Source organism: Callorhinus ursinus, unplaced genomic scaffold (genome assembly GCF_003265705.2).
Source record: "Callorhinus ursinus isolate GAN/ISIS: 27379988/994484 unplaced genomic scaffold, GSC_fseal_2.0 scaffold134, whole genome shotgun sequence".
Lineage (NCBI taxonomy): Eukaryota > Metazoa > Chordata > Mammalia > Carnivora > Otariidae > Callorhinus > Callorhinus ursinus.
In genome coordinates this window covers 285,927-308,397 of record NW_027397196.1, presented here as the reverse complement: position 1 = coordinate 308,397, position 22,471 = coordinate 285,927, and the positions used below count along the sequence as shown (strand labels likewise).

Genomic DNA, 22,471 nt, shown 5'->3' with positions numbered 1-22,471 from the left:
GAACTGGGTGGCGGGAGACCTTGACGGAGGTGTTATTTTGTAGCTGAAAAGGCTGAGCATCTCTGAGAGAATAGCTTTGGAGCCAGACACACTTGGGGTACTTCTCTCAGGGCCTTTTACTCCTGTGTAAAATGGGCTTGAATCACATCCATCTCGAAGGCTGTTGAGGGGATTGAATGAAATCAGACACGTAAAAGCGCTCAGCACTGATACACTGTGGATGCTCACTATAAACCATCTAACATGGACGTAGTCCTTCCCAGTTTGTAAAATTGCTTTCCCTTCCCTCCCACTCTTCACTTGATTTAACGGTAATCACGTATCGGGCGCCTACTGTGTGTCTGGCCCAGGAGTAGGTCTCAATAGGTGACAATTGACATTAGAGAGAGGGAGTCTTCCAAGGTCACTGCTGCAGCCCAAGCAGAGCCAGTGCTGAGGCAGAGCCAGTGCTGAGGCAGTGCCAAGCAGGACCTAGGTCCCCCCCCCCTTTCAAGGGGAGATAATTCAAGGGTGGGAACCACTCCGGGAAGACTTGTTTCAAGGTATGTGCGAGCCCTGACCTTGAGTCACCTAAGTGTGTGTGTTGGGGGGGGGTGGCCACCATGCCCAAGGCTCCGCCTCAGGGGAGCTGCTCAGATATGCAGCCTGGACTCCAGCTCTCTTGATAGGGACCTGCCCTCGCAAGAGTGAAACTTGTACGTGCAGGTTAGAGAGGGGGTATTGGGAGGCTCCTTGACTTTGGAGGGCAGAGATTGGAAAGGGTTGTTGGGTGGGTGGGGGGCATTTGAGACAGGAAGAGGCTGTCTGTAATAGGAGACTGTGATGGATGCCATCAGGTAGTGAACAGTCAGGATGGAGGGGCCTATTGCAATCGGGAAGGAGGTATTGGTTCCTAACATGAGATGGGGGAGCTTCCTGGTCTTGATCAGGGGAAGGAACTTAGAGATGGGGCTTCTGTTGGGTGAAAGGAGATTCCAGTTGGGGTCATGAGATGGCACGGTTGTGACGTAGGTTCCTGGTTGCCATGAGGAGTAAGGGGCAGGCTGACGGAGGAGCGTCCAAGTCCCGATCATAAGGGGTCTGGGAGCTATTTGAAGCCAGGACGGTTGCTATTGTGGTCCTTTGCCTTGGGCAGCTGGGAGCAGTGGTAATGTGGGCGTCTAAATCTTGTCTAGGATGGGGCTGTAGTCCACGAGATGAGTATTTCCAACAGGGCTTGACGTGCGGCAACAAGGATCCAGCGGCTTAAGTCACGGGCGGACAGAAGCAACCCTGCATGCCACCAGGTAACAGATCCAACTCAGACGCGGAAATCACTCTCGCTTTGCGCAGGCGCAGCACTGGCGGGCAAGACGCTACGGTTGGGGGCGGGCCCGGAGGGGTGGGGCTTGGAAGCTTCACTCTGCGCTTGCGCCTAAGGGGCGTGGCGGTCGCACCTGCGCGAGTTGGGGGAAGGAGGAGGGGCGAGGTGACGCAGGCGTAATAATAGAGAAGGTGCCAGAAAGATCCAAAACAAGTGGCTGCGGCCGTCGCCCAGGAGTCGTCAGACGCCGGAATCCGGTGAGGATCCAGAGAGGCCTGAGGGCGGCTAGTGGCGGGTAGACGGAACCACTTGGGTGTTGGGGGGAAGGCGGTACCGCCCTAACAGGGCGAGGGGGTCGGGATCGGACAGCACCACCTGTGTGGGGCGACGGGCTGCTTTGGTCGGTTCCACTTGTGGGGGGCAGAGGGTCACTTTCGGACGCTACCATTTGGGTGGAGCCGCGGCGCTGATCGGACAGTACCAGTGGACGGAGCCAAGGGGCACGTCCGGTCAGTGCTGCCCAGAGTCAAAGGGCAGTTGGCAGGGTTCCCCGGGACGGGCCCCCACGCTGGTTCGGACCGAATCACTTGGTCGGGTCCGGAGGCTGGTTCGGGGCATACCACCTGGGGAGGGGCGTTCGGGCTGGGTCGGCCCGACTCTTGGGAGGACGAACGGGGTCTAGCGTCTCGATCTGTTACTAGGGGACCTCGGGCGGTACCATTCCTTTTTGAGGGAAGGGGAGAGGCAGAGAAGCCTGGGGTGCGAAGGTGGCCCTGCCCGGCAGGACGGGGCGGGGGAGACGCACCGGCGGGGGCGGGGTCCGGGTCCCCGCGTCGCTGACCATTGCCCCCTCCCCGCTGTGTGGGTTCTAGGCCCTGGTTCAGAGCTTGTGCCGCCCCCTCCCTCCCCTGGGTATGGCGCTGTCCGGGTTGACCCCGGCCCCGAGCTGGGAGGAGGATGAATGCCTGGACTACTACGGGATGCTGTCGCTTCACCGTATGTTCGAGGTGGTGGGCGGGCAGCTGACCGAGTGCGAGCTGGAGCTGCTGGCCTTCCTGCTCGACGAGGCCCCCGGCGCGGCCGGCGGTCTGGCTCGCGCGCGAAGCGGCCTGGAGCTGCTGCTGGAGCTGGAGCGCCGCGGGCAGTGCGACGAGAGCAACCTTCGGCTGCTGGGGCAACTCCTGCGCGTGCTGGCACGCCACGACCTGCTGCCGCACCTGGCGCGCAAGAGGCGCCGGCCAGGTATGGTTGAATGGGAGGGTGACAGACTTCCGGTGGGGACGGGGCCTTGTCCTGGCTGGGCCTCCATGGTGGCCTGATACAGACAGCACCGTATCAGCCTGTGTCCCAACTCGCTCCTCCCCTTCTCTCAGTATCAATGAGGAACACAACAGGGAGGAGGCATGGCTTTGGGAGAGGTGAGCTTGTGGAATTTGGCCACATCAGTGGTGTTTGTGGCCACTGTTTATGGAGGGCTTATTTCATGTGAGGCACAGCGGTAAGCCCTTCGTGTGAACTGTCGCCTTATATCCTCCCAGTAATCCCGTGAGGAAGTCCTGTTAGTGTTCTCATCTTACAGGGAAAAGAACAGGGTTAAGAGAAGTTAAGCAGCTTGTCCACATGTAAGAACTGAATCTTGCGTGTTGCGCACAGGAGATACAAGGTGTTGGGATTGACAGAGTGTTTGTTCATGAAGCTTATGTTTAGTGGGGAGGACGTAGCCATTGGGGCAGATAGCTTATTTTTGTATAGGGTTATAGAAAGACTAAAGCAAAGTTAAGAGAATACAGAGAGTAGGGAGCGCTTCATAGTGAAGGAACCCCCCCCCCATTGGATAACCAGTCAAAACCTTTCTGAAAAAGCCACGTTTAAACGGAGGTTCTACTCCTGCTGTGCATAGATCTCAGCGGAGAAAATGCCAGGCAGAGGGAAAGACAAGCTTTTCGAGCCCTGAGTCAGTAATGAGTTTGGTATCATCAGAGACCAGTGTGGCAGGAGCAGGGGAGACTGACAAAGCAAGAGCAGAGAGGGAGGTAAGAAGCCACTTCACACAGGGGCTTGCAGATGACCCAGGTAGAAGGTTTGGCTCCGAGCTGATGCCCCTAGTCCTGTGAGGGAAGTACTCCTGGGGGAGCAGTTCTGAGGTGAGGAACCCTGGGGTTTAAGGGACAGGAGTCCTGTGCGTGCCTAGGCCTCGAGCTGTTGAGGCCTTGGCTGGGTCATTAGTGGTGCAGTGGCTGGTTTCGGAGGGGGATTCCGAACTTCCCTTGCCCAGAGGAAGCCCTTGGCAATTGGATAACCAGGAGAGGGGCATCACTAGAGAAGAACCGGCCGTGTTTTTGGAAGAATATACGTGGAGGTTAGGCTATGGAAGGGAGGTTTGGGGGAGCCTGCTTACCCCTTGGGGGCTCAGGGAGCGTTGGGGGCAGTTCGAGGCGGCCGGGGGTGGGGGGTGGGCAACATTGCAGGGATCCTGACCACGACTCGGCTTACAGACTCCAACCCTGACAGTTGGAGCTGCTGTAGACATGGTTTGGACAGCCCCAGGAGGTCACAAGTCCCTCTCTCTCTGTAGGCATACAACAACCATTGGGCAGGAAGCGTTTGAGAGAGAGCAGCTATCTGGGCTCTGGGCTCTGGGCTCTGGGGAACTCGGGCACCTAGTGGGGCCGGAGTCCATCTCCAGCTGGGAATTGAGGCTGGGCTGGGGAGGGGCTGGAGGCTGGGAATACTTCTTTCCGTTTTTCTCCTTCTGAAGTGTCTCCGGAACGCTACAACTACGGCACCTCCAGCTCTTCTTCCAAAAGGACTGAAGGTAGTCGCCGCCGCCGCCGGCAGTCAAGCAGTACTTCAGACACGCAGCAGGGTCAGTGGGAGACAGGTGAGCCTCGCTGCGTGGGCGTGATGGCAGCGTCCCTTTCTTCCTCCTGAGCCCTGATGAACCCTCTCCATCCCGGCCCATCAAGGAAGGGGCCTGAGGGGTTATTCTGTGTCCACATTCCTTTATGTGTGGTGTTTATTCTACAAAAGCATGTGTCCGGAAGCAACGAATGGAATTGTTTGTGGTGGTTTTATAGGGCATCTGAATGACATCACACGGTGGGTAGTCTTCACGTGGCTGGCTTTGCTGGACACATTTCTGAGATTTATTCACGTCAGGTACCTTTAATTTGTTTCTTTTAATTGCCCTGCCAGTTCATTTAGGCTGTTTTCTTTTCCCTAGTTCCTAAATTATTCAAACATAATTTCAAACATACAGAGCAGTTGAAAGATAAGTGCAGTGAGCATGCTCCTATTTTCCACCTTGATTCAGTAATTTTAACATTTTGCCACTTTAGCTTTACTGTGTATGTACTTAACAATGGATTTTTGGTTGTTACTTGTGTGTGTATATGTAACAATGGATTTTCGGTTGAACTCTTTGAAAGTAAGTTACACCCATCAGGATACTTTATCCCTAAATCATCAGGCATTTCCTGAGAATGAGAAGATTCTCCTAGATCATCTCCAGACCATTATCATACCTAAGAAAATGAATACTAATCCTCTGATACCCTAATGCTTCATTTTCACGTTTCCCCAAGATGGTCTCCACTCTCAGGATCCACTCATAGTTGAGTTTCTCTGCATCTTGGTTTTTTTAAAAAGATTTTATTTATTTGTCAGAGAGAGCACAAGCAGGGGAAGTGGCAGGCAGAGGGAGAGGGAGAAGTGGGCTCCCCGCCTAGCAGGGAGTCCAACGTTGGGACTTGATCCCAGGATCCTGGGATCATGACCTGAGCCGAAGGGAGATGCTTAACCGACTGAGCCACCCAGCATTCCTGTGTTCATTTATTATGTCTCCTTAACCTCTTACTTGAGAACCCAAACTCCTCCCCTGCCCCAAATTTGTTGCTTTTCTTCCCATGACGTTGACTTATTGACTCTGTCGGGCCACTTGTTTTGTAGAATGTCACGATTGTTTTGGAAGTGTCCGATCATTTCCTCATGGGGTCCTGGAACGGGTGTATCTCCCGTGAAGTGGGGAGCCCCCACACCCTCACCCTAAGAGACAAGCACGGTAGCAGCCACTGGGCGTTGTTTCTAATTTATGACTCGAAACTCAAAAACCCTGTAAACGTGTGGCCAGAAGAGAGTAATTTCCAGGACTGAGAGTTGAGTGAAGTAGAGTAAGGTACAATAAAAAGTGGGTCAGGAGGTTTGATGAGATTCAGGTTACGTGTTTTGGCAGGAATGTTCCTTGGTTGATGCTGTGTGCTTCGCATTGGAGCACATCAAGAGGCTGACGGTCTCGTTTTCTTGCTGTGAGTGGGCAAGTTTGAACACTTGGTTAAGGTGGTGTCTGCCATATTTGTCCTCCGTAAAGGGACATTTCCCCCTTTAATGGTTAGTCAGTCTGTGGGATGACACTTGGCACATACTGTTCCCCAACAGCATCCCCAGTGGGTTTAGCAGGCATCGGTCATCTCTTCCTGAACCAGTGATGACATTGGTGTTCACAAAATGGTGATTTTCTTATTCTTTTCCAGTGTCTATTAGCTGGCATTCTTTCGAGACTTTTCTTTTTTTTCCCTCTCTCTCCTTGGGAGGAGGGGGAGCAGCACTATGGATTCCTGTATAATTATTTATTTACTGTGTTAGAATCCATTAGTCATTCTTCCTGAGGTTCGAATTGACTAGCTCCTACTGTCTTTTTGATGTGGCTCCATCATTCTTTGGGCTTCCTGCTCCGGGCACTGCAAGATGTCCTGCACTCAACTTGTACTTTTCCTTCCCCAGCCCTGGAATCAGCTATTTCCAGAGGAAGCCTGGTTCCTTTTAGAGGCACTGACATTTAGAGACCAAGCTCTGGGTGCTGCATGTGTGTGGTTCCTGAGCTCTTTTAGTGAACAGACCTAGAAATTGCTTTAAAAAAATTCATATTAGTTTTTTGGGGCACCTGGGTGGCTCAGTTGGTTAAGTATCCAACTCTTGATTTCAGCTTAGGTCGTAATCTCATTGTGCCCCATCTTTCTCATCTCATGATCTCTGATCAAGCCCCATGTCGGGCTCTGTGCTGGGCGTGGAGCTTGCTTGGGATTCTCTTGCGCCTTCTCCCTCTGTCCTTCCTGCTCTTGCGCGCACTTCCTCTATCCCCCCCCAAAAAAAATTCGTCTTAGTGTTTTCAAAATTAATATACAAAGATGTGTTTTTTGTACACTAAAAACGTTGTTTATTAAAAATTTTGAGATAACAGATTTATTTGCTTCGTTTTATGACAGTTGTAGCTTTGAAAGTTCAGTACCGCTGCCGACTATCTACTGAATGAAGCATACCATTTATTTGTGGTTCTTCCTGTCCTAGGGGCATATCCCACCGAGAGTTTACAGTCAGAATGTTCTTCCAAGTTACTGGAAATAATTCTTCTCTAGTTCGCGTTACCAATTTTATATACAGCTAGGTTCGTTTGTTTCTGTTTAATTCTATAGTTGGTGTGTTTTTTTGTCTCTTTAATTTTTTGAGTATGTAAAGCAGTTTTATGACTCAAAAGTCAAAACTACCATATGTAAGAAGGATGTTCTTAGAAGGATCATTTCCACTGGTCCCCAGTCCCTAGTGAGTAGGTAACTAATTTCGTTCATTTCCTATTTGTCTTTACAGTGTTTTGTCTTGCAAAAATAGCAAGTTTGTATATATTCTTTTTTTTAATGTAAGATGTAGCAAATCATAGACACTTGTTTTGCACCTTGCTTTTACTTCACTAAACAGTCTACTCTGGGAATTACCCTGTGTGCTGCTTGCCAGGTATTTACATTGTGTTCACATTTAGACAGTTATGAACAATGCCCCAGTGGTCTGTTGTCATGCTTGTTTCCTGGCGTGGCTGTGCAGGGCTTTCTTCAGGGTCAGACCTGGGAGTGGGGCTGCTGGGTGGTGGGGTGTGCTCTTTTAGATGACGCTAGGTTCTACTCACCGCTCATCCTATGGACCGGGCCACTGAGGCCCAGGAAGCAGAGGGGCTCACCCAGGTCTCATGGCATGGGGACCAGCCTTGAGCTCTTCTGCAGGCCCCTGCCTCCGTGCTCTACCTGTTATCCTGGTCCTCAGTGTGCCCCATCTTTCTCTCCTCAGGCTCCCCACCGACCAAGCGGCAGCGGCGGAGTCGGGGCCGGCCCAGTGGTGGTGCCCGACGGCGGCGGAGAGGGGCCCCCGCCGCCCCCCAGCAGCCGCAGGAGCCAGCCAGACCTGCCTCAGAAGGCAAAGTGACCTGTGGTAGGTGTCTGTGGGCCTCAGCGAATGCCTGGATGGTGCCCGCAGCCGGCTGCTGAGCCTGAGGGGGGCAGACGCGGACACTCGTGCGCAGTGTGGCACACCCAGTGGGGAGGCGGCAGCTTCCATTCATCATCCTCTCTTGCTTGTCTCCGTCCTGCGTGTCGTGGAAGGATCACGTGTGCGACCTCCTCCAGGAAGCTTTTCCTGATGACCTCTTGCTCTCAGTTTTGTCTATTTTTTTCAGTAAACGTTTTTATAGGTTTACTTACTCTGTAGTGGAGTAACATGCGGGTAAAAAATGAGGATCCTGGGGCAGGCTGCCGGATTCACCCCTTAGCCTTGGCATTTAGATAGGTTGTCTGACCTTGGGCAGGTGACTGAACCCTTCTGGTGTAAAAGGAGGCTGATAGGGTGCGTCCCACGTGGGGTTGTTGAGAGAGAAAATGAATTAGCCTGGTAATATGTTTGCCCCAGTGCCTGGCCTGAGGCCTATGCTATGTGCTATGTACCAGTTGGTGCGTCTTTTTGCTGTTACTGTGCAGTGTGCTTGGGACAGGAATAGCAGTGGGGGCCCTGCCCTTGGGGAGGCGACCTTCTAGTAGGGTGACAGATCAGTGAAACTGAAGCTCGCTTTAGATAGTGCCATGAACAGAGGGTGGGGAGTGGGTGGAGGAGCCCGGCAGGAGCCAAACCACTGGGCCTGGCAGACCTTGGAGTGGATGGGAGTGTGGATTTTATTCCATATGGCAAGTGTTACCTCGGGTTTTTGCAGGGGAACAAGGTTGATCTGACACCTGCTTTTGATGGAACTCTGACTTCGTCTGGAAAATTAGTTAATGATGATTTATAAAGTACGTAGAACTGCGCTAGGTATATGTATTTATGTAGTATGTGCCGTGCCTGGTGTGTGTGTAAGTAAATTAAACAAAAAGGAAGCGGGGAATGGAGTGAAGAGGCTGGACAGCCCAAGCAGGAGAGCCTGGAGGTCTGGCCCGGGAAAGTTCTGTTGGGGAGAAGGTGGGGACTAACAGGGCTGCCTGGGCCTGCACGTGTGGTAGGCCAGGTGGGTTGTGGGCTCTGCTTTAGAGATTCGTGCTTTGACCTTGCCTTTGGGAAATTCCACGTGGCCCTGAGGGTCATAGACGGGCATGGGTGGGTGCACTCTCACTCAGCCCACACCTCTTTGGCTCCCTCTCCTCTGAGTGTCCCATCCACTCCACCAATGAGGCTGCAGATAGCCGCTTGGTGCTGCCGGGAGGAACAGACCAATAGGGCTGGCAGATGTCCTCTGACAACCCTCAGCTGCCCGGTGTGACTCCCCCAGGCAGGCAGTCATGAGCAGAGCCACGGGGCTGGCTGGGCAGCAGAGGGAGTCCCTGCCTCCCTAGGGAGCCTGCTGAGCTGAGGCTGGGGAGGGGTCTTGTTGCCTGTGGAGGCTTCAGGTCTCTTCCCCGAGGGCAGGGCTGTGGCAGGGAGGCTGTTACGCAGGGTGTGCCTGGGTCTTGCTGGGAGGACTGTAAGCAGGTCTGACTGCTGACTCACTAGGCAGGGTGGGGCTGGAGGGAGGCTCTCCCCAGTAGGGCCCTGGTGGTTCCCTCTGAAAGCCAGGATGCCTCACCTTTGATGAGGCCCAAGACCAGGGGTGGAAGGAGGCTCTTTCAGACCGGAGTGACCTGCCATTCTTGCCCCCTCGTGTGTGATAGCTGTGGGGCTTAACCCCTAGTCAACTGCCCTCCCCAGAGGGGAAGAATTGGACCAAACTCTGGGTTTCCGAAGGGGAAGGGTGTCCGGAGTACCCCGGGTTTGGACACAGGGCCTCTTGAGTTTCCCCATCCCTTTCAGGGCCATCCACCGGGCCATGTGCTGGGCACACTACTCGCCTGGCCCAGAGTTTTCAAGACAGCCCTGAGGTAGGGGTGACAGCCCCCACTGTGCAGAGTGGCAGGCTTGGTTCATGCTGTTACTCCACGCGTGTTCTTAGAGCGCTTATTACGCGCTAGGCACAGCAGGGATGGGAGACGCTTGTCCTCACGGAGCAGGTGTTTTGGTGGGAGGAGAAAGTGGACAGAAACTTCAGAGGGCAGCTGAGAAGAGAAGGCAGGGCAAGGGGGGAGGGAGTGAGGGAAAATGCAGTTTTGGATGTATTTTCAAGGTAGAGTGGTCTCAGAAGCCCTCTTGGAAGAGACAGAACAAGTGTGTGGTTGGCTGGGGAAGAGTGTTCTAGATCTGGGGACAGCAGCTGCCAAGGTCAAGTAGGAGTGAGCCAGTGGTGATGAAGGGCTGGTGAGGAAGCTGGCCGAGCAAGGGGGCTGCTGGGAGGTGAGCGCAGGAGAGGTGGGGGGCCTGTCCTGCGGGCCGGGGGGCCAGGGCTTTCACTGCTTTACGTGACGGAAAGCAGCCAGAGGATTTGAGTGACAGGATGAGCTTTGCTTTTCACCTTGTTTCTCTGGAGGAGGGACAGAGGCAGGCACACCAGCGTGATGACCCGGTCCCCCCTTCACTGTGCCTCAGCCCTTGGCAGCTCGTGGATGATCCTGTTGGACCATCCACGGTGTCTTGGAGTCACTTTCAGGGATCCTGTTATGTCGTCTGTGGATTTTTCACTGTGTACCTCTAAAAGATCAGAATTCTTGGAAAAATTACCGCACTGAAAACATTAAGTTCTTCCTGTCAAATGTCCAGTTAATGCTCTAATGTTGTCCCATTGTCTCAGAAGTGCTGGCTCTCTATGGGGCGCCTGGGTGGCTCAGTCAGTTAAGCATCTGCCTTCGGCTCAGGGCATGATCCCTGGGTCCTGGGATGGATCAGGCTCTCTGCTCCTCAGGGAGCCTGCTTCTTCCTCTTCCTCTGCCTGCTGCTCCCCCTGCTTGTGCATGCTCTCTTTTTCTCTCTGTGTCAAATAAATAAAATCTTTAAAGAAAAAGAATAAAAAAGAAATTAACTTAAAAAAAAAGTGCTGGCTCTCTCTTTTTAAATTTATTTGAGAGGGAGAGAGAAAGTGCACGAGCAGGGGGAGGGGTAAAGGAACAAGCAGACTCTCCGCTGAGTAAGGAGCCCAATGCTGGGCTTGATCCCCGGGTCCTGGAATCATGACCTGAGTGGAAGTCTGACGCTTAACTGACTGAGCCACCCAGGCGCCGCAGTGCTGGCTCTCGTAAGTCTCCTGATCTCTGAGATTTCCCCCGCCATGTCGGCTCTCCTTCCCCTATCCCCCTGGCTTTGTATTTGTTGAAAGTAGTTGTCCTGTAGTTTTTTTTTTTAAGATTTTATTTATTTATCTGACAGAGGGAGACACAGCGAGAGAGGGGACACAAGCAGGGGGAGTGGGAGAGGGGGAAGCAGGCTTCCCGCGGAGCAGGGCACCCCATGCGGGACTCGATCCCAGGACCCCGGGATCATGACCTGAGCCGAAGGCGGACGCTTAACGGCTGAGCCACCCAGGCGCCCCATATAGCGTTTCCTAAAAACTGATTTTGCCAATTGCATCCTACAGTCAAGTTGATTGATATGGTCCCCTATTATCCATGTTTCCTGAAAATTGGTGGTTGGTCTGGAGAGGCTTGATCAGATTCTGGTGTGATGTTTTATTTTCAAGCTCACTTCCCAGGTGGTATTGTGGCTTTCCATCGGGAAGCAGGTAGCAAGTGGCTGCTTATTTTTCTCTGACGTTGGTGGCAGCGTCTCCTCTTTGCCTCTATCTTTTAGTTCAGTCGAACCTTATATTTGACATGACGACGCTGGCCGTGTCCCGGGGAAGAGACTAAAGCAGGGGTTGGGTGCCGCTGTTGTCCAGAGGAGGGTGGTGCTGGCCCTGGAGGGGCAGGGGTCTTTCCATCAGAGCATTCTGGCTGCCTCTCTTCCCCTTGTGCCTGTCCCTGTCCCTTCCCTGACCCCCCACTGGGGACCCCTGCCCATTTCCCTCTGCCTCTCATTCTGCCCTAGAAGAGAGAGGGATGAGGTGTGTGGGGTTGGGGCACAAGAGGGTGCTGGGGCCGAACTGCGTGCAGGAGCAAGAACAGCTGTCCTCACTGGGAAGGCATCGCCAAACCCTACGTCCTGGGGACAGGGAGCCTTTCCACACAGCTGCCCAGGTGGAGGAGGGACTGTTGCTAAATGCTTGGTGTTCCTGGCCAGAGGAAGCAGTTCAGCCAGCCCCCAGCCCGGGTCACACGGGGGCCAGGCGCTCTTCCCGCCTTGCTCCTCACGGACACACGTGGGCCAGTCTGTCCACTTGTCTCCATGTTTGCTGCATCTGTCCTGGCCCCTTGACCTTCCCTGACCCCTGCCTTGACTCTGTTCCTGCCGCCTTGCCGCTTCCGCCGTGCAGCCCCGAGTCACCTCGGCGTGAGCTCACGTCCTTCCTGAGGCCCTCGGAGGGCTCGTTATATGCCAGGCACTGGCCTTTGCTCTTTACTTGCAGCCAGCGGTGTAAGCCCCAAAGTGACCCCTTGAGAGCAGGTCCTGGGGTGAGGTTTTACGAAGGAGGCCGCTGAGGTGCGGGGGCGGGGGTGTGGTTGCCTCGTGAGGCCCCGTACCTCCAGTCATCGCCTGATGCCCTTCTCCTCCACGTGGTCCGGCCACCCTGGCCCCTAGCCTGTGAATGCCTCAAGTTCATTTTCTACTTCTGGACTTCCATGCGGGCTGTTCTCTTTTCTGGGAAGGCTGCTCTTCCTTCTTGTTTTTCTCTTTCCACCTACTTGTTCTTCACATTTTACTTCCAGTGTCATTCCTAGAGAGGTTCCGTCTCATCGTTGAAATCTAAATTACACCTCGCTGTCTCTAATTTTCTCCTGTGGCCCTTGGGATTTCTTTTAATGATAGGTTTCTGTGATTGTGTGTGTGACAGGCAGCAAACAGGACGGGGGAGTTAAGAGCTCAGGCTCTGGAGCCAGGCACCCCGGCTGGAATTCCAGCTCTGCCATTTCCTGCCTATGTGCCCTTGGGCAGGTGACTCATCCTGTGCCTCAGTTTCCCCATCTGCAGAAAGGAGGTAATAGCATTGCCTTAGAAGGTTGCAGGGAGAATCAAGGGGTCAGTAAATGTGACGTGTGTGCCAGTCTGCAGTAAATACTCTATATCTGTCACCTGTTGTTCCTTGGTCATTTTGTTGAGGACTAAAGGAGAGATGGGGCTTGGTGCCCCTGATTCCTGGCCAGGGGTGGCGGGGTGGCTTCAAGTAACACAGGTCTTCTCCTCTTCCCTCATGGAGTTCCTTGTTCTTTCTGTGTATGCCACGCTGTTGTGTTCCCGACCCGAGGTTGGACTGTGGTCTGGGGAAGGAGTTCCTCATTTGTCAGTGGGGGTAAGGAAAGTGCTGTGGGGATTTAGGGCCGAAGATCGGGAGAGCCCTTGGGCAGGGCCTAGCCCATGAGAGGTGTTCCCTAACTGGGGTTCCGTATATTGCAGGCCCACTGGTGGCGGGGCACGCATGTCACCCCACATTCCTGGCACCTCGTAAATAGATCTGTTGGATGAAAGAATGGATGGGACACACACCAGTCCATTCTGGTCCTTTCGTTCTTCCACCCCCATGTTGGGGGTAGGCTCTGAACAGTTTCTGCCACAGGTTGAGTACCTACCTGTGCCGAGGGGGAAGGCCATCTGGGGGGGGGTTTCACCCGTTCGGGATGTGTGGTCCTGTGAGCTGGGCCTTGGTAACTGAGTGGGGCTGCTCTGGGCAGAGGAGGTGGACAGGTCATCGTGTGAGTGAGTAAGGCTTGTGCTGGGGGTACTGCCCTTGTGACTGGAGGCAGGGCAGGGGAGAACGCAGCCGGGACTGAGGGAGGAGGTTGACTCAGGGGCCCAAGTGAGAGAGGGTCAGGCCTGGGCAGGGGCCATGGGGTAGAGAGATGGGTGTCTAAATCGCAGTTCCTGTTTCTGGGTGCCTTCTGTGTCCTAGGACCTGGCGAGTGCTTCATGAGTTGCTTTTTTGAATTCTCATGACCGCACCATGCAGCAGGGACCTCTTGTTTGTCTGTTTATGTTTTTCAGATGGGGAAACTGAGGCTCAGAGAGGTGAGGTCACATGCCCAAGGCCCCACAGCTAGAGAGTGGCAGAGCCGGGACTCGCCTCAAGGTCTGTCGGACTCCGCCACCTGGCTCTGTGCCTCTGCCCCTGAGCTGCCCCGTGTGGCCTTGGACAGGTGCTGCCCCTCCCAATTCCCTGCTCCCTGGTCCACACCACTTGAGGGCATGGTCAGACACTCAGGGGAGTCTAGGCTGTGGGCCTGAAGGTCTTGTGTAGTTCCTAACACGAAGGGAGCCAGGCCTGAGTGCCACGGGAAGTCCTGGGCACCAAGGCCAGGTTGGGTTCCCTGGGCCTCAAGTGGAGAGGGTGAGGTTCCCTCGCAGAAAGAGGAAGGGTTTGGGGTGGGAGGAGGAAGTGGGTGGTACTGAGAAGTCATCTGGGAGAGTGGGGACCTGCCTTCCACCTTGTGCTCTGCTGCTGACACCGTGTGTGGAAGGCAAAGGGAGTCAGGCACTTGGCACTTCCCCTTCCCGAGCTTGTGTCCTCATCTGTCCACTGGGTTGCTTGTGGCCCCCGCCCCCTCAGGGCTGGTCTGGCTGAATGGCGGGGGTGAAGCATTTGGCACATCGGAGCTGTTGGCGGCGGCCCTTCTTGGAGCACCCATTGGGCGCTGTTTGCAGTGCTAGCCACGTCTTTTCCGTCATTGCTCTCGCTTTAATCCTTTCAACAGCCTTTCAGAGTGGAATTCCCAGGTTCCAGCAAGAACCTGGGCTCAGAGAGGTGCTGACTTGTGCCAGGTCACACAGCAGTGCCCAAAGGCTCCTGGGTTAGAATCGTCTCCACTGGCCCGAAGCTGCCCCCTGGGGCACAGGACGCTCAGTGACGTCTGTGGAGCTTCGCCACACCCTGACCGCGCAACCTTGGGCAGATCCCTTCCCTTCTCTTTTGCCTCCGTTTGCTCACCTGTAAATTGGGGTGATAGTAGGGCCTGTCTGACGGGGCGGTCGTGGATTAAATGAGTTCATATGTGGGTAGTGCCTGTTGTCCTTTCCAGCTTGTAGCTGACCCTCACAGCCGGTGTGGTGTTGAGAGGAGGTTCTGTTAGCCTGAGTCACAGGTGGAGCTTTAGTAATCCCACACGGAGGTGATCCGCCCGAGGTCACACTTACAGGGACAGTCTAGGAAGTCCTGGGTCCTGTGCTCTGTGCAGAGCTGCCCCCTCATTTGGGCAGGTGTGGGCAGGGTCGTAAGTAGCAGAAACTCAGCTCAGACTGGCCTGAGCAAAAAGGGAATCGATCTTGGCTGAGAATCTGGATGTTCCAGGGCTCGTGTGAGGAACTTCATTTTTTTCCTCTCTGTCTTGACCCCGGGTAGGCCTCATGCTCTCCCCTCTTGGCCAAGTGCCCCCAGCAGCTCCGGGCTTGGGGTCCATCATCTTAGCGACCTCTGAGGGAAGAGGGCACCTGCTGCCAGCAGAGCTGGCCTGGTCCCAGCCTTGAGACCCCTGGGCGGCGCTCGCGTGCTGGGTGTGGTGGCCCCGCAGGAGTCTCACTGAGGGCAGGACGAGGAGCCTGGTTGCCACAAGGCAAGTCCATCAGTCCAGGCATGGGTTCTTGCACAAATATATATCGAGCGCCTACTGTGTGCCACAGGGCTACGCCACTGAATAAAACAGTCCCTTCAGGGGGCTCACCCAGGGAGACAGGTGATAAGCCTGACAGTATAAGGGAAAGCACCGAGATTAGAAGGTGGTAAGTGCCCTGGGAAGAAAGGGAGCAGGGTCTGGGGGACTGGGAGTGCCGGGGGCTGGGGTGGTGGTGGTGACGTTTTAAATTGGGAGGTTAGGGGAGGCCTCATTAGGAAGGTGGCATTTGGAGGAAATGAGGGAGCAAGTGCTGCGGGGCGGGCCAGAGCATCCCCAGCTGAAGGAGAGGCAGGGCTGAGCAGAACCTGCCTGGTGGGTAGGGGTGCAGCAGGGTGCTGAGGCTGGAGTGCAGCACGTGAGGGGAGAGGAGGTCGCCAAGGTCGCCGGGTCAGGAGGTAACAGAGGCCAGGCCCCAGGAGAGAAGCCACGGGAGGGTGTCACTGTACTTGGGTGTGGTTACCGCAAGGGGGAAGGATGTGGGTAGGTGCAGTGCAACCCATGGGGCAGGGGGAGGAGCCTGTGGGAGGAGCCTGTGGGAGGAGGCTCGGGCTGGGAGGAAGGGGTTGCGGGCCCTGGTCCCTTGCGCCGGTCCCTTGTGCCGCCGTGTGTGGAGTGCTGGCCCCTCCCTGACCAGTCCCTCCTTCTCCGCAGACATCCGGCTCAGGGTGCGAGCAGAGTACTGTGAGCACGGGCCTGCCTTGGAGCAGGGTGTGGCCTCCCGGCGGCCCCAGGCGCTGGCCCGGCAGCTGGACGTGTTTGGGCAGGCCACGGCGGTGCTGCGCTCCCGGGACCTGGGCTCCGTGGTGTGCGACATCAAGTTCTCCGAGCTCTCCTATCTGGACGCCTTCTGGGGCGACTACCTGAGTGGCGCCCTGCTGCAGGCCCTGCGGGGTGTGTTCCTGACTGAGGCCCTTCGCGAGGCCGTGGGCCGGGAGGCTGTCCGCCTGCTGGTCAGTGTGGACGAGGCCGACTACGAGGCTGGCCGGCGCCGCCTGCTGCTGATGGAGGAGGAGGGAGGACGACGCCCAACTGAGGCCTCCTGATTCTGGACCTGGCAGGACTGAACCCACCTCCTAGCCTCCGGGCCACTTTTTCCCCCCGGAGGACATCCATCTCTGCCCCTAGAAGACTGTCACTCCAGCAGCCCTGAGGACTGGGACAGATGTCCTGGCCCCTTGACAGACTCTCCCACAGGATGTGGGCTCTGAGGCCCAAACCACTTCCACCTGAGTTTCCTTCCCAGCCTCCTCCCAACCCTACCCTCTGGTGTGTTCCCTCAGCTTCAGGAGGCCAGGGACTCAGGCATGCAGATCAGAACGGGAGGGAGGCATAGCTACACATTCACCAAAGGCCCCCTGCACACCGTGTTCCTGACTGTGGGCTGCGTGCACACATGCACACTGCCCCCCCTGGAATCTGCCCTGGGCTCCTGCCCTGGCCTGCTCCACACATGTCTTTGGCCTAAGGGCTTCTCTCTCAGGATCTCTGATTTTACTTTCCCCAACCCTGGACCTCAGCCACGCTGGGCACTGGGGCTAGGGTGCACACGGGGCCTGCTCACCTTGCCCACTCATCTCTCTAGCCAGCCAGGGCTCTCTGCCCAGCTTCCATACACAGACCTGGCTCTCCACATTCTCCTGCTCTCCACGGTTGGACGCAGACTTGCACAAGGACCTGCACCCGGAGTGTCACACGTGCATTGCAGCAGCATCAGACCAAGTGTGTTGCCCATGGGGCCAGGATCAGAAACCAACTTCCTTCTCGGAAAGGGAAGGCAAAGGCTTGGGGCTGATGAGAAAGGTCTTTTATAAGTGGCGCCAATAAAACGGCCCTGGATTGGGGCTTAGGGTGGGCATTAAGGCTCCCTAGGACTCTCTCTTTATGGGCTGGAGGAAGGAGCTGATGAGGACCTGGGCCCATTACCAATCCTGGGGTTCCTGGCCCAGTATCCGGCTAGAGGAAGGGCAGGATGCTGGAGCGTCATCTGCCACTGCTACCACAGGCCTGCCCTCCTCTCTGGGCCTCAGTTTCCTCATCTGTCGAAATACTGCCTTGGAGTCATAACCTGTCCCAACCCCATTTGCACATACTTTGCTCTTGTTAGGTTCTTGGGAGTACTAGTGTTTTTATTTTATTCCCTGAGGTGCCAGCTATCTAGCCCAAAGCTTTGGAAACCACACTGGTCATGAGCCACAGTTCTCTGCCTGGAATCCCTCCCCAGATGGCTCCTCATGCCTTCTGGACAGTCACGTCTTAAATCTGGACCTGCATTCTTCCTCCCGAGCCCACCACTGCTTCCTGCTGCCTTGTGGCTACCGGAGGTTGTGGCCCCTTTCCCCACCCCTTGTTTAAGGGCTTAGGAACTCAGGTTTCTTACACAATAACCAAGGTTTTCCTTCCTGTGGGGGAAGGGAGCCGGGCTGGGGAATGGAGGTGGGTGAGAGGGGGTGGGCAGGGACTGCTGGCCTTTCCGGGTGCTCCTGCCCACATCTGGGAACCTAGACCCCTGGCCGGTGTTGGTGTAGAGGGACACTGTGGCAAGTCTAGGGGTTGAGTCATTTACTGGAGTCAAGACCTGGTCTAGCTAGTTGCTTTTGACTTCAGACTATACCTTTACTCTCTCTGGAAGGGAGCTAAGGTCCGCCGGGCACCTCCTCAAGATCTATTTAATGCTTAGCTTGTGTGAAGTATGGATTCTACCCCCATTTTTGACAGGAAATGGGCTTCAGAGGGGGGAGGTGACTTGCCTGGCGGATAGAGCAGCACTGAGCTCCAGAGCCTCTCTCCCCTAGTGGACGCAGGTTGGGGAGGCAGGTGGGGGGTTTCCACGCCCCTTCTCTCCGATTGGGGAGATTGGTCTGGGCGGGAGTAGGTTTTCTCTTCAAGGTTTGGGGCTTTCCATCCTTGGGGGTGGGAGCTGCTGCTGGTCCTGCCTCCGCCGGGCTGAATTGCGGAGTCGGCTTCATCCTCAGGCTTTGAGGCTTGTCTCTCCGCCCCTTATGAATGAGGGGCCCCGCCCCCTTGCGGGGAGAGATTCAGGCCCTGTCCGCGCGTCAGTTCCGTGACACGGGCCCCGCCCATGGCCCGCCCTCCCCCATCCTCGAGGCCCCGCCCGCCTCGCCCACCCCGCCCTCTTCAGCAGGGGGTCGGCCTCTCTCGCCGGCACGCGCGTGCCGGAAGTGGAGACGCCTAACCGCGAGGCAGCGGAGCCCGCGCAGGCGCAGTGCGTGCCAGGAGTCGGCTGTGGCGGGAACCTTGAGGAGATGTCTCTCGCCTCCAGAGCCTCCGTGAGCGCGTGCGCTGTGGAGCTGGCCTGGACTTGCCAGAGCCCGCGCCGGACACCGAGGTGACCGACACACTCCTGAGGCCCAGAAGTGGGTCAGACCCAAGCCATGAGGACAAGCCAGGGAGATCCAAGAGCTTCAGGAGTCGAGAAGGATTCTGTGGGGCCGGGCATGGACAGGCTGCGGCCAGGCGAACTGGGGGCCTGTGGGAGCTTAGGGGAAGGCAGGTTTCACAGAGGAGAGGAGCCCCGAGCTGGCTCTTGAAGGATGAGTAGGAGTTCCACAGAGTGACAGAGAGGGGGTCCTCCAGCAGAGAGAACGGCTCCCTGGAAGGCCTTAGGGAACATGACCGAACGGGGTGCGGAGAGACGGATGGACAGGCAGAGTCAGAGGTAAGTGGCGGTGCGGAGTCAGACACCCCCTCGTTGGCACAGCGGCCATCTGCCCCCCCCCTCGGGCTGGCCACGATGACAGTGACAGTACGATTACGCTAGAAGGTGGTAGAGTGAGGCGGGCCCCGGGTCCGCAGCTCCTGTGCTGGCGGGCGAGCCACGCCGGGCCCCCGGGCCCCCCGCGGGTCTCAGCCCAGGGTGGGCGGTGCCTGAAGAAGCAGCAGAGGCCGGGGGAGCCCAGAGGACATGAATGGAGGGCCCCAGGAAGGCCTCGTGGATCGGACCCCTGTTCATTCTGTTTAGAATCAACACCACCATCGTACGTTTCAACTGCGAAATAGAACATTCCGAAAAGTTCGGACAACGGAGAGATGGTGTTAGTGCGTTGTAAAACACCTGTGCCTCCCACATTAAGAAATACCTTACCACACCCCAGAAGCCCCTCACCACCCCACACCTGGCTGTCGTGTGCTCCCTCCTGACCACAACCCCCTCCCCCCGACCACCACTGCTTCCCCTAGCTGGGAACACTATCCCACATTTTACAGTAATAATTCCTTGCTTTTTTTTTTTTTTTTTTTCCTTTTTTTTTTTCTTAAAATTCTTTGTTTTTTTTTTTTTTTTTTTGCTAGTTTTATGTTCCTCAATGATGTAGTTCATTTTTTCTCTTCTTGCGCTTGATATAAATGGAATCGTACAATATATCTTCTGTTGTGTCTGCTTTCTTTTGCTCAGTGGTGTGTTTGTGAGGTTCCTCCACATGTCTGTTAGTAGTTAACTCATTTTTATGAACATCCCCCAAATACTTCACGCATTGCACTGTTGGTGGACATTTAGGTTGTTTCCAGTTTGCGGCTGTTATAAATAAGGCTGCTGCGATCATTGTTGTGCACGGTTTTTGGTGAATGAATGCCTACATTTCTGTTGGGATATACCTGGAAGGGAAACTGGTGGACATGCATATGTTCAGGTAGATACTGCCTATGTTACTTTCCTGTGGCTGATGTAATAAATTACCACAAATTTGATGGCTTAATACAAAAGAAACGTATTCTCTGTAGTTCTGAAGGCCAGAAGTCTAAAAATTTCCCTGGGCTAGAATCAAGGTGTCAGCAGACCCATACTCCCTCCAGAGGCTCTAGGGAAGATTTTGCTTTTTGCCTCGTCCAACTTCTGGTGGCTGCCAGCATCCCTTGGCTTGCAGCCACATCCCTCCAATCTCTGCCTCTGTGATCACATTGCCTCCTCTTCTGACTGAGTCACATCTCCTTTGTCGACCTCCCTCTTATAAGGATGCATGTGATGGCATTTAGGGACCACCCGAATAATCAGAATAATCTCCTCATCTCAAAATCCTTACTTTAACCACATCTGCAGAGTTTTTTTTGCCATCCATGATCACATTCACAGATTCCAGGGATTAAGCCGTAGACACCTTTTGGGGGACATTTTGCAGACTGCCACATTGCCAAACTATTTTTCTAAAGTGTACCAGGTTACTCTCCCACAAGCACTGAATGAGAATTCTTTTTGCAACCTCTCTTTACACATCGTCATCAACACTTGGTATTGTCAGACACTAATTTTGCCAATCTGATGAATGTGTGGTATCATTGTGGTTTATTTTTCTTCTCCCTGATGATTAATTTCTGCTCATTCTTGAATGACGAGTAGGAAGTCTTTGGTGGATAGAATGGGCAAGGGTATTACAGATAGGTGGAATAGAATGTATGAGATCTCAGGGAACATTTGTCTTTTTTTTTTTTTAAAGAGTTTATTTATTTATTTGACAGAGAGAGACACAGCAAGAGAGAGAGCACAAGTAGGGGGAGTGGGAGAGGGAGAAGCAGGCTCCCCACTGAGCAGGGAGCCTGATGTGGGGCTCGATCCCAGGACCCTGGGACCATGACCTGAGCCGAAGGCAGACGCTTAACAGCTGAGCCACCCAGGTGCCCCTTGTCTTCTTTTCTTTTCGTTTTGTTTCTTTTCTTTTTTGAGAGAGCGAGTGAGGGGTGGAGGCAAAGGGAGAGGGGAGACACCCAATGCGGAGCCCGATGTGGGGCTCGATCTTGACCCTGAGATCATGACCTGAGCCGAAATCAAGAGTCGGATGTTCAACCAACTGAGCCACCCAGGTGCCCCTCAGGGAACATTTGTTTAAATTGAATAAGAGGTCTTTTTTAAGGCACTAGGTTATTAAAAGAGAATGCAGAGAGATAAATGGGACAAAGTCAAACCTAAATAAGATGGTCCAATATGAGGCTCTGGCTGGGCAGGGAAGGGAGAGAAGCCAGGAGGGGTCTGGCCAACTGGCCCCAAACAGAGAGATCAGGGGAGTGGAGCTCTCTGTGAGCTAATCTACAGGTGTGATGGCAGTGGGGACCTGGGGGCCTGGAAGGCAGGTGCTGGGATCAGAGCTCAAGATACCAGATTTTGAGCTCGCAAAACAGTAATGGGTTGTGGTTAAAACCAGGGCTTTTTGATTTGGGACCCAGAGAGTCCTGCATTAGCATCCTGGCCCTACCACTTTACTAAATGTCACCCAGAACTGTGCTTTTTCTCTTTCCTGACCTCCCAAATCATTCAACAATCATTTGCCCATTGTCTGTTCTGGCTACTACAGGATGGGTCAGATCCAACCCCTCCCTTGACAGGCCCTGGCTTGGTGGGGGACATGATCACTGGGGGCATCTCAAAGGGACATACAAGGGGCTGTGGAAGCTCAGAAGGGGCACACACTGACTCTAATCTGGCTTCACGGAACTCGGGCTTCCTTGAGGCTTATGTCTTCAGGTTCTACCACCCTCAATGCCACTTCCTCATTGACATCTGTTGACTCTCTGGTCACTTGCCCTCATTCCTGAAGACTCTAGCACCTCCTCACAGACTGCATCCCATTCCACTGTCCTACTGAAATACTTAACCTCCCTGGTTGGAGGGAGGTTGATGACTCAGCCTTCCAATTATCTAGCCTCTTGGTCTCCTTCCACCTCATCTCTGTTGACCTTCATCCCACTCCAGCCATTCATTCCCGTGACCACACCTTGGACTTAGTCATTACTTGGAAGTGCAGTGCACATAGCAAACATTTGCTGAGCATTCATACCACATGTCAGGCACAGCGCCAAATGGTTTACATGGGTTTACCCTCACAAAAACCTGCAAGGTTGGTATTAGTAGCCTCATTTTAAAGGTGAGGATGCACAGTAAGGAAGGTGAAGTCACTTCCCCGGCTGACGCGCAGTGAAGCGGCAGGGCTAGGATGCTACACAGGATTCTCTGGGTCTCACATTAAAAAGCCCTGGTTTTAGGGGTGCCTGGCTGGCTCAGTTGGTAGAACATATGACTCTTGATCTTGGGGTTGTAAGTTCAAGCCCCATGGTTGGGTGTGGAGATTACTTAAAAACAAATAAAATCTTTAAAACAAAACAAAAAAAGCCCTTGTTTTAACCACAACCCATTACTATTTCCATGCCTGAAATCCAGTATCTTGCACTCTGATCCCAGCACCTGCCTTCCAGGCCCCCACTGCCATCACACCTGTAGATTATGGGGCCAGTTGGCCAGACCCCTCCTGGCTTCTCTCCCTTCCCTGCCCAGCCAGAGCTTCATATTAGACTATCTGAT

At 54.5% G+C, this 22,471-nt stretch overlaps 1 protein-coding gene across 1 annotated transcript; it reads left to right on the top strand.

Moving 5' to 3' along the window:
- The first annotated feature begins 1,419 nt into the window (after positions 1 to 1,419).
- On the top strand, positions 1,420 to 17,023 carry DEDD2 (death effector domain containing 2). The gene is made up of 5 exons (XM_025849561.2): positions 1,420 to 1,560; positions 2,176 to 2,545; positions 4,062 to 4,184; positions 7,415 to 7,555; positions 15,820 to 17,023. The coding sequence occupies exons 2-5, from the start codon at positions 2,218 to 2,220 to the stop codon at positions 16,209 to 16,211; spliced, it is 984 nt and encodes a 327-aa protein (XP_025705346.2). The 5' UTR covers positions 1,420 to 1,560; positions 2,176 to 2,217; the 3' UTR covers positions 16,212 to 17,023.
- The last annotated feature ends 5,448 nt before the right edge of the window (positions 17,024 to 22,471 follow it).

Excerpts from the sequence above, each read along its gene's own strand:
- DEDD2 (XM_025849561.2), top strand. The coding sequence starts at position 2,218 with ATGGCGCTGTCCGGGTTGACCCCGGCCCCGAGCTGGGAGGAGGATGAA. Across the intron at positions 2,546-4,061 it reads GCGCAAGAGGCGCCGGCCAG|TGTCTCCGGAACGCTACAAC; the intron begins GTATGGTTGAAT and ends CTCCTTCTGAAG. Across the intron at positions 4,185-7,414 it reads GCAGGGTCAGTGGGAGACAG|GCTCCCCACCGACCAAGCGG; the intron begins GTGAGCCTCGCT and ends TTCTCTCCTCAG.